The 13,427-nt window shown below is 65.8% G+C and overlaps 2 protein-coding genes across 5 annotated transcripts in view; both read left to right on the top strand.

Annotated features, from left to right (window-relative positions):
- Positions 1–10,035, top strand: part of EXD3 (exonuclease 3'-5' domain containing 3) — a 79,615-nt gene extending 69,580 nt beyond the window's left edge. For all 4 annotated transcript variants that reach the window (XM_070378595.1, XM_070378594.1, XM_070378596.1 and 1 more), the window contains exons 21-23: positions 3,518–3,611; positions 5,047–5,085; positions 5,352–10,035. In XM_070378595.1, coding sequence (XP_070234696.1) covers positions 3,518–3,611; positions 5,047–5,085; positions 5,352–5,638 — 420 coding nt within the window. In that variant the 3' untranslated portion in view covers positions 5,639–10,035. The remainder of the gene's footprint in view (positions 1–3,517; positions 3,612–5,046; positions 5,086–5,351) is intronic.
- NRARP (NOTCH regulated ankyrin repeat protein) lies at positions 9,937–12,592 on the top strand. The gene has a single exon (XM_070378609.1). It carries the CDS (start codon positions 10,476–10,478, stop codon positions 10,818–10,820), a length of 345 nt encoding a protein of 114 aa, XP_070234710.1. The 5' UTR covers positions 9,937–10,475; the 3' UTR covers positions 10,821–12,592.
- Positions 12,593–13,427: the final 835 nt, after the last annotated feature.

Here is a 13,427-nt window from a genome sequence, read left to right on the forward strand (position 1 = left end):
ACCAGCCCTTTGTCCCTGAGCCCAGCACCATTTGTTGGGGCAGCTCTGGGGGGTCATGGTGCACAAACCGGCCCGAGGGGCCTCTGGACCCAGCGGTCTCAGGACCTCAGGCGAGGATGGGGGGCGGGGGACGCTTGGCAGGGAGCAAGTGGGGCCCGGGGCCTGGGAACACGCTGGTGTCCTGCAGCTGAGGCCCGCTGCGCCCCCAGGCCTCTGACGCGAGGGAAGACACTTGCCAAGTGCAGAGTGTGCGGAGAGGCGTTGGCAACCCCCTGCCCCACGCGTGCTTTTCTCGCCGCGTGGTTGTGCGAAGATGATGTTTATTTTTTTCTGCTTTTTTACGCTTTGCTGTAAATTTGCTGTAAATGAGTATGTAACGGGCATTATTCTAGAGCATGTCACAGCTTCTCAGCCCAAGCCCTCATCTTCCCTGCCTGTGGGGTCTCCAGGGCCTGGATACCAGCCTGACCACATCTCCCACCCTGGAGGGCCTGGCTCTCACTGGGGGTGGGCAGCGGGGCTTGTGGGGGTCCCCAGGACGCCAGCCTACAGGGAGCACAGTCCCAGCCTGCCGCTGGCAGGGCAGGGAGCCTTGCCCAGGTTCTCAGAAGTGGCTCCCTCCACTAGGCGCCCAGCCTGCGGTCCTGCCACCTCAGGAGCGCTGGTTTTGTCTCACGCCCTGTGCCCTGGCGGCACCCCCTCCCCAGCCCCTGACTTGGCCCAGGACTGGTGGAGGCCTGAGGGTGTTCACAGGCAGTTTGCACTGGGCTGTGCTCAGCCCGTGGGCAGGAGCATGGGTGAGGGTAAGGCCCCTGGCACCCACGCCTGGCCTTCCCGCTGGCTTCTGTGGCCCGGCCAGGCCTGCACTGGCAGCCCCCCGCCGCCCCTGACACCAGTGCACCAGCGGTCCCCAGCCGGCGGCGCAGCACGCACTGTGGGCCATGGCGTGTGTGCACCCAGGTCTGGTGGGAGCAGGCGTGCCTGGAGACACACGGCTTGGGACAGACCCGGGACCTCCTCTCGGCAGACGCTGCTGGGTGCAGTCGCTGCCCCGCCGGTGCGGCCGGGATTCCTGGGCTCGGAGCTCAGAGCAGGCCTGCTCGCAGACAGGCTCCCAGCACCTCTTCAGCTGCCCCTCCCCAGCTCTGTCTCAGAAGCTCACAGACCCACCAGGCCCATCGAGGGCTCGGATGCCTCCCAGGGAAGTGGCTAGAGCAGCCCCTCGCCGCCCTCCTAGGGCTGTGGAGGGCGGGCTGCCCAGCGCACCTGCCTGGCTTTGGGTCCTGAGCCACCACCAGCCCCCTGGGCCGGTCCCTGCTGGCGGCCTCACCCCGGGGAGGCAGCCTCCCTGACGGTGGGCTCCAGACCCTGCCTAGGAGGGCCTCGGTCCTACTGGAGTCGGGCGGCTCAGTGGGCATGAGCTCGACAGCCTGGGCGCCGTGGGAACCAGGCCCAGGCGGACCCCGGGATGGGGGAGCCAGGAGCCTGCCCACTCCTCCTTCCCCCACTCACCCGCCTGACCAGGCTCTGGGGGTGGAGGCCCACCCTGCCCTCAGGCCCCCAGTCTGGATGGGGTCTCAGACACCTCAAGGGACCCAGGAGACCACTGTCCAGGGCATCCACAGCCCCCCGCTGGTGTCTGCCCAGATCTGCTGACATCTGAGCCTGGGGTCTGCACAGCCCCTGCAGGGAGTGGGCCCAGCTCAGATGTCACCTGCCTATGCCCGCACAGTGGGCTGAGGCCCTGCCAGGTGGGGGCGCCCGGCCACCGGATGGGTGACCGTGAGCAGGTTCCTCAGCCGCTGGGCAGCCCCTTCAGAACAGGGGGTTGGAGGAGCCATCCTCCCCCATGGGGCAGGGGGACGGGCCGTCAGCCCCTGACTGGGTGGGCGCTCAGCCCCCGGCTCCGCTCTGAGTGCCGGGCAAGGGCAGCTGGACCCTGTGGTGGACAGGAGATGGACAGGGAGGCCCTGAGTACGGGCCCTCCTACAGACAGAGACCGCAAGACGGGGCGGGCAGGCAGCTCAGAACCGGCTCTTCCAGCTGGGCGTGGCAGTGGGGGCAGGGGTGACCGCCAGGGCTGGCCGTGGGCAGCGGCCGTGGGAAAACCAGCACCAGCGCTTCCCGAGGGTGGGGCGGGCCTCGCGGGGCACCGGGCGTTTGTCTGCGCGTGACTCAGCGTGAGCTGGCGCCCCGCCCCAGGCGCATACCCCCGGGTGCTGGGAAGACCGCAGACCCCGTCAGAGGACCCCGCCCCACTGGGCTCCCGAACCTGCTGGTGCTGACCCTCGGGGGGCCCCGGGCAGAAGCCCGGCCCAGAGACCAGTTGGCCGGCCTCTTTCCAGCTCCTTCCTGGCTGGGCCTGGAGTCCCCACGGGCCTGACGTGCAGCCGGGACCCTGCCCACGCTCCTGCCCTGCTGGCCCTGGTACCTGCAGCCAGACAGGAGAAGCACCCAGGTGTCTCCCTGTGCCAGAGTCTGGCCTGGGAGGGGAGGCCCTTCGGGGGGCTCTGGGAAATCGGCCCTGCCCATCTGGCACCTGCCCACCCCTGGCTGTGATGCTGGAGGCCGAGCTCTGTGGTGAAAGGCTTGGGGGGAAAGAGGGCGTGTATGGGCGGGGCAGGAGCCCCCCACCATGGCTCCAGGGGCCCCCGCCGCTGCCCGCCCCAGGCACTCTACCTCCAGGGCACTGACAGGGCTCACCAGGTGAGGGGGGTGCCAGGAGCACCAAACAGGAGCCCTCCTCCCGTGGACCGGCTCACCCCCTGGCTAACAGGGCGCCTTTGTGTGCCCGTCTGGGAGCCAGCTGGTCAGTCCCCTGCCCCCCCAACCCTGCTCTCCTGTTTGGCCCACCTTGCCTGCCACGGGAATCCTGTGTCTAGACCCCTGCCAGGAAGTGGCCGTCATGAAATGATGGGGTAGCCGCATCGGGAAGCCCATGCCACCCCTGGGATGGTGAGATTGGGGGGGCTGAGCCAAGGTCTTCACAGGAGCTCACTGCACGTCCTAGACCAGGACCCTACGTGGCTGGGCTCCTACCCTGCACACACTCGGTGCCCAGCAGGCTCCAGATGGTGCCAGCCCCTGGGGGCAGGCGGGGCCAGGTGTCACAGAAGGATGGACACCGGAATGGCCCTGGCTTGCTCCAAAATGGGTTGAGGAGTCAGGGCAGCTGTAGGGCCGCCCCCCCTTGACTTTCTAATGCTGGACCTCCGTCCCCCACTAGTGTTGAGCCATCAGGGGCCCAGGCTTGGCTCTGGGGTTGGGGAGGACCTCTGGGTGGTGGCAGAGTCCTGCAGGGGCTCAGGAGTTGGAAGAGGCCGCCCAGGGCTGGCTTGGAGCCCACGCAGTGCAGGAGGGCTCCCGGGAGGTGCTGTGCCCCACGTCCTGCAGCGAGACGAAGGGAGATGTGTCTGTGAAACCCCCTGGGCCCGGCCAGAACCACAGGGAGCACAGGGCTAGGGGCAGAGGGGCTGTGAGAATGCCCCGCAGCCCCAGCGCCTCCTCTGCTCCCCAGGCCTGCAACTGTGACCAGTACCTGAAAGTCTCCAAGGACGTGATGAAACAGCTGGTGCGGCTCAGCGTCCACCTGGGAGGCCCTGGTGGTGCCAGTGAGTGGGGCTCCATGGGGTCTGTGGGCCGTGGCCCTGCCACTGGGTGCTCCTGGGCTGACCCACTTGGGCCGCCAGGGCAGTGCCTGCGGGCGGGGGGGGTGGCCAGTGCTCAGGGCCAGGAAGGGGACTGAGGCCTCTGGCCCACGGGACCTGCACGCGCAGGCCCTCTGGGCCCCTGGGCTCGTGGTCCCTACCTTCTCCCCAGTGGGCCCTGCTCAGTCACCCCGCCCCGCTCGTAGAGTGTACACGCACACATGCACCTTTCAGGCAAAGACACATGCTCAGTGGCACATGCACGCTCACACGCCTGCCTGTGCATGCTCAGCCATGTGCACACACATGTTCGCCTGCTGGCCCTTGCACCACGGGCCTCGCCAAGCAGCAGTCTGAACGTTGGGGAACCTGGGCGCCGGGAAGGCAGGCGAGCCCTGGGTGTCGGGATCAGGGGCCCAGCCTCACCTTCCCTGTGTGGAGGGCGGGCGGGAACAGAAGCAGGGCCTCTTGGGACAGCCCGAGGGGGGAGCCTGAGCACAGGGTGCCCCGGGCCCCTCTGCACAGTTGGTGCCCCTGGGTACCATCTTCTCTGCTGGTCGCACCTGCCCTGCCCGCATCCCTCAAAGGTTTTGGGCCACCCACACGGTGGATGTGCACTGGTGATGGCCAGTGTCCAGCCCTGAGCAGCTCTCTGCCCTCTGCAGCACGGTTGCAACTTGCTTGAGGCAGGGGGGAGGGGCAGGGCATGAGCAGTGGCCCCCATAGAGGGCCCCCAACACCCCGACCAGAGGTTCGCCCTGGCCCTGGGCAGCACCCCTCGGGCTGTCAGGTGAGGCCTGAGGTCATGGCCTTGCTGGGCCCCATGGAGGCAGCGGGACTGGGGCGGGGGGGCCACCTCCATTCAGACTCTGGCTGCGGTTAATCTGGAGCCATCTGCAGGGTGATGTTTGCTGAGCAAATTACCAGGGTCAGTGGGCCTGGGACCACTTCTCCCACCTGCTGGCTAGGGCCCTCTGCAGGGGTGGGGCCTCTTGCGGGGTCTCTCCTGCACCCCGAGCCTCCGCAGTCCCCTGGGCCTCTGCCCACCCCGCCCTGCCCCATGCTGGTTGATTGCGAAATGCGCTTCTTGGCAGTGGGCTTATCTGCTCATCGCCACGGATGGGCCGCCCCCGCCCCGCCCGGCCCGCGGTTCTCAGGCCCCCAAGTGCCCTAATCAGCCGATCTTGTGCCCAGAACTTGTTTCCCAAGGACCTTTGAGCCCCAAGAATGTCCCAAGGTGTGAGTTCCCATGGGAGGGAACTGGGCTGGCACAGAGCATCTTGGCCCCTGCTCTTTGCCCTCTCCCTGCAGGGTGGGGGCTGAGCACTCGGAGGTGCCTTGTGGGTGCTGGGGCCACCAGGCCTTCCCTGGGACTGACCCTGACATCCTTGATTGACAGGCAGTGAGTCCTCCCACAGTGATGGTGAGCAGGAGACAGGTGAGCCCTGGGCCACGTGCCAGGGACATGAGGGGCCCCAGCATCTGGAACCCCAGGATGGGGGAGAGGGAATGGGCCTGTGCCCCAAGGGGAGGGCAGTGCCAGGGAGGGCCGGGAAGAAAGAGGCCAGTCCCCCGTGACCCAGAGGGTTCCTAATAGGAGAGGCAGGGGCGGGCGGCTGGGGGCTGAGGGAGGAGCCACCAAGCAGAGTGGGTGGGGGCTGCCTGCCTGAGGGCGGGGCTCAGGGTTACCGCTTCCACGTCCAGACTCAGCCCCGGAGGAGGCCCCCGGGCACTGCTCCTACGACCCACCTTGCCGTTGGCTGGAGGACGCAGACCTACAGACCCACGTGCCAGCCACGCTGGCCAATGGCACCCGGCTGCAGCTGGCGGGCGTCCCGGCGGGCGTGCTGCGGCGGCCCGGGCTGCGGCACTTCTACTGCTGCCCCGGCTGTGGCAAAGTCTTCTGGGAAGGTACCCACCTGGCCCGAGTCACCAGCAACTTCCAAGAGATCCTGGAGGGCGCCCCCCGCCCAGCCAGCGGCCCCTCCTAAGAGCGGGGCCTAGGCTGCCCGGAGTAAAAGTGCAGAAGCTGCACAGGTGGTGGCCGTGGGCTCCTTCCTCTGGTCTCCCCTCACGGCCCGCCCTGCGCTCGCCAGCCCCTTGCAGCCTGAGGGTTGGACCCAGGTGGCCCCCCAAACCTGCTGGAGCTCAGTAGGTGGGAGGTGGGGGTCCCCCCACTGTGCTGTGGCCGTTCCCGTCGCCCCCTCCACCATGCACCCCCCAGGAGGAGGGCCAGGCCCCTAGGTCCCGGGGCAGGGTCTTCCCTGGTTTCCCCCAGCGAAACCGGCCGTGGGGCTCCCCCGGGACTTCAGACTCCAGCGAGCACAGGAGGGGGTCCTGGGGGACAGACAGGCCCCCGCCTAACCAAGCCGTGACCCTGCGGGGCCTCTGCCGTCAGGCTGGGCAGCCCCCGCTTGGGTCTTTGCCGTGTAGAAGGCCCTGAACACATGTGCATTGGAGCCTTGTCGTCACAAGGCAGAAAGTATCTGCCCTCTCGCCCAGGGAGACACAGGCTCAGACCCCGCGCTGACCCCCTGGGGGCCTGGGGCGGCACTCGGGGCGGGGGGCTCCTGCGAGCAGCAGGCCTGGGCCCAGACCACCTCCTGCCCTTGCCTGCCTCCCCCTGGCTCAGCCCCAGGAATGTGCACCCACCCTGGCCCACATCCCTTTCCTGTCCTTCCGCTCCCAGAGCGGAAACCAGCGCAGATTTGGCTGCGGGGCCGGGCGTCTGCACCCTCTGTCCCGCCCCGTGTTCCTGACCACACCAGGGACGGCTGTGGCCTCTGAGGCCCCTGGGGTGTAGCCCCGGCCATGTGCCGGGCATGGACCCACTCAGCCCCCCAGCAACGCTGGGCCTCGCTGGGCCAGGGCACACTCCACAGATGGGACAGCCCGCCCAGGGACGAGGGCGGTGTGTGGGGCCAGTCTGCCCACCTGGCTCTCGTCTCCCCTGAGGTCACGAGGCCTGGGCTGAGCAGGCGTGCCAGGGTGAACGGGCTCCCGTGGGGGCAGGGACCCTCTGCAGCCGGGGTCCTGCTTCCAGGACCCAGACCTCCGGCCCCACGTCCTGTCCTGGGACAGCAGCCTCGACCACTCCTCCCCCGCAGGGTTAAGAGGAAGTGGGGTTGGGGGTGGGTCCCAGCCAGCTGCGTCCTGGGGACTCTGCCCTGACCCACGGCCCTGGCTAGGGCCACAGGCTCGGGGCCAGGCCGTGTCCTTCCAGGCCCCCAGGCGCGTCTGCCCCAGCCCCGCTCAGCACTCCACGGAGAGGAGAGGACAGCTGAGCAGGACCCGGTCCTCAGGCCGCACGGCCCCGCCGGGCCTGCCTCCCACCTCCCGCCCTCTGCTGCCAGGCTGGCTGTGTCCGTTGGTCCGTCTGTCCGGGGACTCACAGGCTCACTGCTAGCCCGTCCAAGCCCCGGCCCTCGGCCTGCGGGAAGCACCCTCCACGCCCTGTGACCGCCCGGGCCCACTTTGGGCTAGGGGTCAGACGCTGGGCCGGCAGGGTGGGCTGCGCCCGGGTGCCAGGCCACGGGGACTGTCTGCCGCAGTTCCTGCCCCGGGCTCCTTCCTCCGCGGCCGCTGGCCCGGGGCTGGTGTTTGTTATTTGATCTCTATCCTCGCGCCCTTCTACCAGGTGTCTGGGCTGCTGGGAAGAAACGCTCTCCTCTTTCCCACGCTCCCCGACACATTTTAATGAATTAGCTGGAGGCCCCGCCCCGTGGCCCGCGGCCGCTCAGACTCCCTCCCCTGCCGAGCGCGTTAAGGTGGCCTCGGCCTCCTGGCTCCGGCCAGTGCCCCTTCTGCGCGGTCCTCCCCGCTGCCCCACCCAGCCCTCCCCAGCCGGGGAGCTTCCCAGTGCCCACTGCTCTGAGCCTCTAAAGGAAAGGGGTCCCCTGGGGGAGGAGGCCGCCCTCTCCAACCCTGGACTCCTTCTGGGGTCGCACCCCTGGGCCAGCTCCCAGGAGGACGTCGGTCCAGCCTTATAGTCAGCGTTGGGCCTGTCACCCCAGATCCAAGGTTGAGGGCTTCTCCTTCCCAGCCAGTGAGCCCCTTGCCTATTTGTGGAAGTGACAACATCACCAAGGAATGCCACAGACGTTGGGGGCTTCTCTGAGCTCCAGGACAGGGCCTGGTGGGGTCCCCAACCCCCGCCTCCCCGCCCAGCACATCATTTGGAACAAATGTCCTCCTTTTGGACACGTCCTTCAGCAAACATCAGGAAGTGCTTCCGGGAGCCAGCGCTCCCCACGCCCCTCTCCGGTCCTGTCCTTGGACAGGGCAGCTCTGGGCACATGGTGTGTGGACCACAGCCACCCCGGGCACAGTTCCCCTCGGCCACAAAGGAGCAGGAGCCATGGGCTCCCCGCAGACAGGTTGACCACAAATGAGCAGAGGGCTGGGGGCCGGGTGATCGCAGGGCTACACCTGTCTGACCCACGCTGAGGCCAGGAGGGTCTGGCAGTGACCTCAGGCTGGGCTCCTGTGGCCTCTCTGGCCGCACCGTCCCTGCCCGGGGGCACCGAGCTGACAATTTCATGCCCCGAGGTGGGGGCCTCACGTTCCCACACTGAGCTCACAGGGCCCCTTTGTCTGCCGCCCGCTGCGGGTGTCAATGGGACTTTTCTCCCAGGCTCTGCTCCCGGGCCCAGCGGGGTCTCCAGACGCTCTTCTCCAGGCCAGGGGGGCCTGAGCCCCCCACCTGGGTGGGGCCTCGCTCTGTGAACCCACCACCTTCTGGGGATGGGCCTGGGCACAGCCGAGCCCAGCGGATACACAAAAAGCACAGGCAACCAGGAGGAGGTCCTGCCTGCAGATCCGTCCTCAGAGTAGCCGCCCCTCTGTGCTGCTCCGGGCAGCGGGTGCGGGGTGGCTGGGGTCCCCCACAGGCCTTGGCTCTACACAGGGTCACCCCTCCCCACTCCGGAAGCGAACACAGGCCTGAGTACACAGAGCCCAGGGCCTCCCTCCCAACCACAGCTTGTCTCGGGCTGGTGGGGAGGATGGCTGGAAGTGGACAGGGACCCCCACTCTCAAGGTGATCAGCTCAGCAGCCACTGACCCCAGGCCCCTTTAGTAGGCCCAGGGACGTGTCTCTGCAGGATAAGTGGGCAAAGGAGGGGCTCCCCAAAGCAGCAGCACCCCAGTCACGCCAGGGCCAGGCTGATCACAGGGCCTGGGCTGGGTCTGTGCTCAGCTCAGGGCATAACCACCTGCGTAGTGGGGAGCAGAGCTGAGCAGAGGGGCTGGACCACCAGCCTCAGGAAGACAGAGCATGGGGCCTGGGTGGCCTTGGACACCAGAAGGACCCCAAGCAGGGGCAGCCAGGGTCTGAGGTCTTGCCTAGTTTCTCCAGTGGTTTGGCTGTGACTCCTCCCAGGTAACGGAGCGGGGGCGGGCGCCTCACCCACGTGGGTCTCCAGGCCTAGGGGACATGGGACAGACACCCACCGAGTTCATCACCAAACAGGGCCTAACAGGGTGGTCTCCCCAGCTGCCTCCTGGGAATACCAAGTGGCCTCTGAAGGAATTCCAGTGGCTGCGGAAGCACCACTGCCCCAGGCCGACTCTGAGGTTCATTCCTCCTTAATTTCCAGCGACCACAGCAGAGCTATAAACTGTGAAATTCTAATGAGGAAATTTGGCCGCACTGTTAGTGTGACAATAAAAAGCGGGTTTACTGCTTGGAAGTGAGTCATTTCAGAGTTCCCTTTCAGCGCAGCACTGGCACCTTACCTGGGACTGCTCACCTGCCCAGGCCTCACCCGGCCCAGTTCCTGCCGATGGGGTCGCCCCGGGAGAGGAGCCAGGCCTCTCCACAGCAGAGTAGCTGACTGCCAGACCGACCCCAGCCCCGGGCCGCAGACCCTCTTCTTCTGGGGCGGGGCTGAGAAAACCTCAGGGCCTGGCTCCTCTTGCCAGTCAAGTTAGGGAGCTAACGGGGTGACCGAGGCCCCCAGGGGAGCGATTCTCCAGCGGAAAGGCCCCGCGTGGTGTCCTGGAGTTGTCTCCCTCGGGGAAGTGTGTCCCACGGGCCGGGTTGGGCAGGCCTCGTCCCTGCGAGCGCCTGTGGTGCTGCGGATGTGGAGGGTCCGCGGCTAGCACTCCAGGAGCGGGGAGCCAGACTGGGGGTCTCCACCCGAGCCCCGCCCCCGCGCCCACCCAAGCAGAGGAGGCGGCCCTCGCGCCCCTCGGGGTCGCGCTCGGCCCCGGGCTGGGCCTGGTCTGTCCGCGCGCGGACCTTGGAATTCCCCGGGTGGCTAGAGGGAGCGTGGGAGGGGCGGCGGCGGAGACGCGGACCCCCGCCCACCCGCGGCCACCTGGCTCCCAGCCCCAAGCCACCGGCGGCCAGCGCCCCCTGCCGCGCGGCCGCCCTGCCGGACACGCCCCTCGCGGCCCCGCCCCGCGAGGGCGCTGCCCAATGGGCGGGCGGCGGGCGCGAGCGTCACGGGCGCCTATTGTCATGCAAATATAAAGGAGGTAAAAGGCGCCCGGGCGCGGCGGGCTGGCGAGTGCAGCGGCGCCTGGGGAGGCTCGTGGAGCCGCAGCCCGACAGCGCAGGGACCGGGAACGCGGCGCCGCTGCCCCGGCCGGGCCGGCCCCGCGAGCGCAGCGCCCGCCCCCGTTGCCCGCCCGCCGGGCGCGGCTGGATGTGGCGGGGGTCCCGAGTCGCCGGCCCCCGGCCCCCAGCGCCCGGAGCGCCCAGGGGTGGCGTGCGGGGCCCGGGGACGCCGCGCCTTCCATGCGCCGAGGCGCGCCCCGAGGCAGCCGGGGGCCCGCGCCGAAGCCGCCGCCCGCGCTGAGCCTCGGCCCGCGCCCGGCGGCAGCATGAGCCAAGCCGAGCTGTCCACCTGCTCGGCGCCGCAGACGCAGCGCATCTTCCAGGAGGCCGTGCGCAAGGGCAACACGCAGGAGCTGCAGTCGCTGCTGCAAAACATGACCAACTGCGAGTTCAACGTGAACTCGTTCGGGCCGGAGGGCCAGACTGCGTTGCACCAGTCGGTCATCGACGGCAACCTGGAGCTAGTGAAACTGCTGGTCAAGTTCGGCGCGGACATCCGCCTGGCAAACCGCGACGGCTGGAGCGCGCTGCACATCGCCGCGTTCGGCGGCCACCAGGACATCGTGCTCTATCTCATCACCAAGGCCAAGTACGCCGGCGGAGGCCGGTGATGCCGGTCCAGACCCCGGCCTGCACGCGGGCCCCGCGCGCGTCCTCCTTGCTGTACCTTCCCGCCAACTACCTCGGTGTGCGCCCGGCCCTCGGCGCCCGCGGCCACCACGAGTCCGGCGCGCACGTCCGTGCCCACGGTGGCCGCGCCCGCCCGCCCGCCCGCGGCCAGGGGCCGGGGCCGCCTCCCCCCCGCGGCCACCGGGGACCGGCCGGGGCGCTTCCCACGGCCCCGCCCGCCGCCGCGCGGGTGGGGGAGGAGCGCGGGCCCCAGCCCCTTTGAAATATGAGTCTCGCCACCAGCAAGTTCGGAATCCCGAGACACCGGATCCTCCTGCTCGAAAAGTTTTCTCCTGAGGGTGGAAGGACCCGTGGCCGACGCGCGACGGAGGAGACGCTCTGCTGTTCCCGGGGCTCTAAACTATTTATCACGTGTGTGCATATTTGTGGGTGATGTTTGTGCGCCTGAATTTTGTGTTTGGAAAATATTGTGCGTGGTCAATGTGGTTAAGGGGGGGGGGTGGTGGGCGGGGTGATGTACTTTTTTTTTTTAGTCTTAAAACTAAAAACTTGAGTCTTGTCATTTCTTGGTTGCACTGAAAATACCGCCCAGCCTGATGGTTCCCCGGCGCTGCTCCGTCCTCTCCGGCTTCTCCCCCTCAGCTCCCCTCCTCCGCCCGCCCCGCCTTCCCCTCTCACACACGATTCCGCGTGAGTTTTGGAAGCCCCGGGCCCCGCTCCGCCTTCTCCGGTGAGAGGCCGCCATCCGCCAAGCCTGCCGGTTTTCAGAGCTTCCGTGGGAGCCTGGGTGCTCGGGTGTGGCGGTGACGGAGGTGGGGATCAAGCCTTCCTAGTTAGTTCTATTATAGTTAACAGTCGATTGCACACTTTTTTAAAAAAAGTAAATGGATTTGCCACAATTAAATGTCATAACATTTATGACAATATAAAATATTAACATATTTTAAGCCAAGTTTTAGGTGTATTTTTTGAATCTTGGTTATAGACCCAATTTTAAAGGGCGTTGTATCCAGCGTTGTGAAGGCAACTGTACCCATATTTATATTTTTATAAAATGCCTATAAGACTGTGAATCTCTTGTGCTACTTGCCGAGTGAGCTGAAGGGCCGCTTTACCCCTCTTCAGCCTCCCAGAGCTTCCAGGACCCGATTCGAATCCGAAAGCCCTGCCAGGCGGGAGGGGCCGCGCGAGGACCCAGGCCGGAGGCCGTCCCTCTGCGTCACTCTTAGTCCCGAAAGGCGCCCTTCCTGGTCTCCGAGGTTCCAATTTTCTATGCAACCCCACACCCCGTGTTGTTTTGATCCTGAGAAATAAAAGGGAGGCTGAATTATTCAAATTTAAATGAGGCTTCCCCAGGGTAGAAGTGCTGCTGACCCTTCGTGCAAAAATGGGGAGCACTTGAGGACACAGGTGGGTGGAGGCCCTTTGTGCGTGGCTGGTCAGATTTGGGCAGTCATCTGTGGCTTTTTATAAAACCTTGTGTGAGAAGAATATATTGATAATGTCAGTGAAAAGCAGACATTGAAACAGGCACAGATTACTCCAAAAGGAGTTTTTCTGTATATTTTTTCTAGATGCAAATACCTTAATTATGTTAATTAATGTTAAGACTTTCTAGGCTTACGTGGAAGCTGTGTATGGGTCTCGGTGTGATCACTTCTAACTGGATGAAGTCTGCAGCACATTCCTGAGTGTACGATATAGACTTGTAGCCCAGCATGAAAAATTTATAAATAAATTTTTCATTGATCTTTTTATATTAAAAAAAAGTCTGTTGGTTCTTGGGCTTGGCACGGGATGAGAGTCAGGCTGCAACGTGCTGTTTGCAGAGACGACCGCGCAGCGCTTGGCTTGTCTCCACCGCAAGACAGAGCCTGGGAAGCTGGCTCTGGGCTGAGCTCAGAGGCACCGCAGTGGCCACGCACAGGGCTTGTGAGGACCCCGCCTGCCCACGTTCCAGCTGCGGGAGCACCCCAGGGCGCCCAGAGCCGCTTCCTCTGCTCCTGGCAAAGCAGCCAAGGCCTCCCCGTGGGAGTTCTACTTGAAACTCCCCCCCACCCACCCCCAAAGCCAGCCTGCCAAAGACGCCTCTTGTCTCCATGCCCCCAGTTACTGTGGGTTTCTTCTGCACCACCTGCTGCACGGAAAGGGTACCCTTTAAATGTGGGGGAGCTTCTGATGACTGTAAGGCCCCTTCTTCCCCTCTGATCCCTAGTGCCTCCTGAGAGTTAAGGCCAGCATGCCCCAAGCAGCCACTACCCCAGGGCACAGACCCTGAAGGCGAAGGCGACTCTGGTCCACCCCTGGGGCTGGTATAGGAGGGGCTGCAGGGGATGGACAACTACCCCCTACTCCCCCAGCCCTCCTCCCCCTGCAAGAGCAGCCTGCCCAGAGGGGACTGAAAGCCAGGCCTCGAAGTTTTAACTCGACTTCGATGCAGGAGTTACAAGGTGACTCGTTCTTGTAAATCTTTCAGACACCCCTTCCAGAAGCCTGAGGGTGTCGGCTTCCCCTCAGGAGGGTTGTAGCTACATTTTGTTCCCAAGACACAAAGACCCATTGTCATTCCCCTGTTCCTGCTTTGCATC

This window comes from Bos mutus, chromosome 11, assembly GCF_027580195.1.
Source record: "Bos mutus isolate GX-2022 chromosome 11, NWIPB_WYAK_1.1, whole genome shotgun sequence".
NCBI classification, from domain to species: Eukaryota; Metazoa; Chordata; class Mammalia; order Artiodactyla; family Bovidae; genus Bos; species Bos mutus.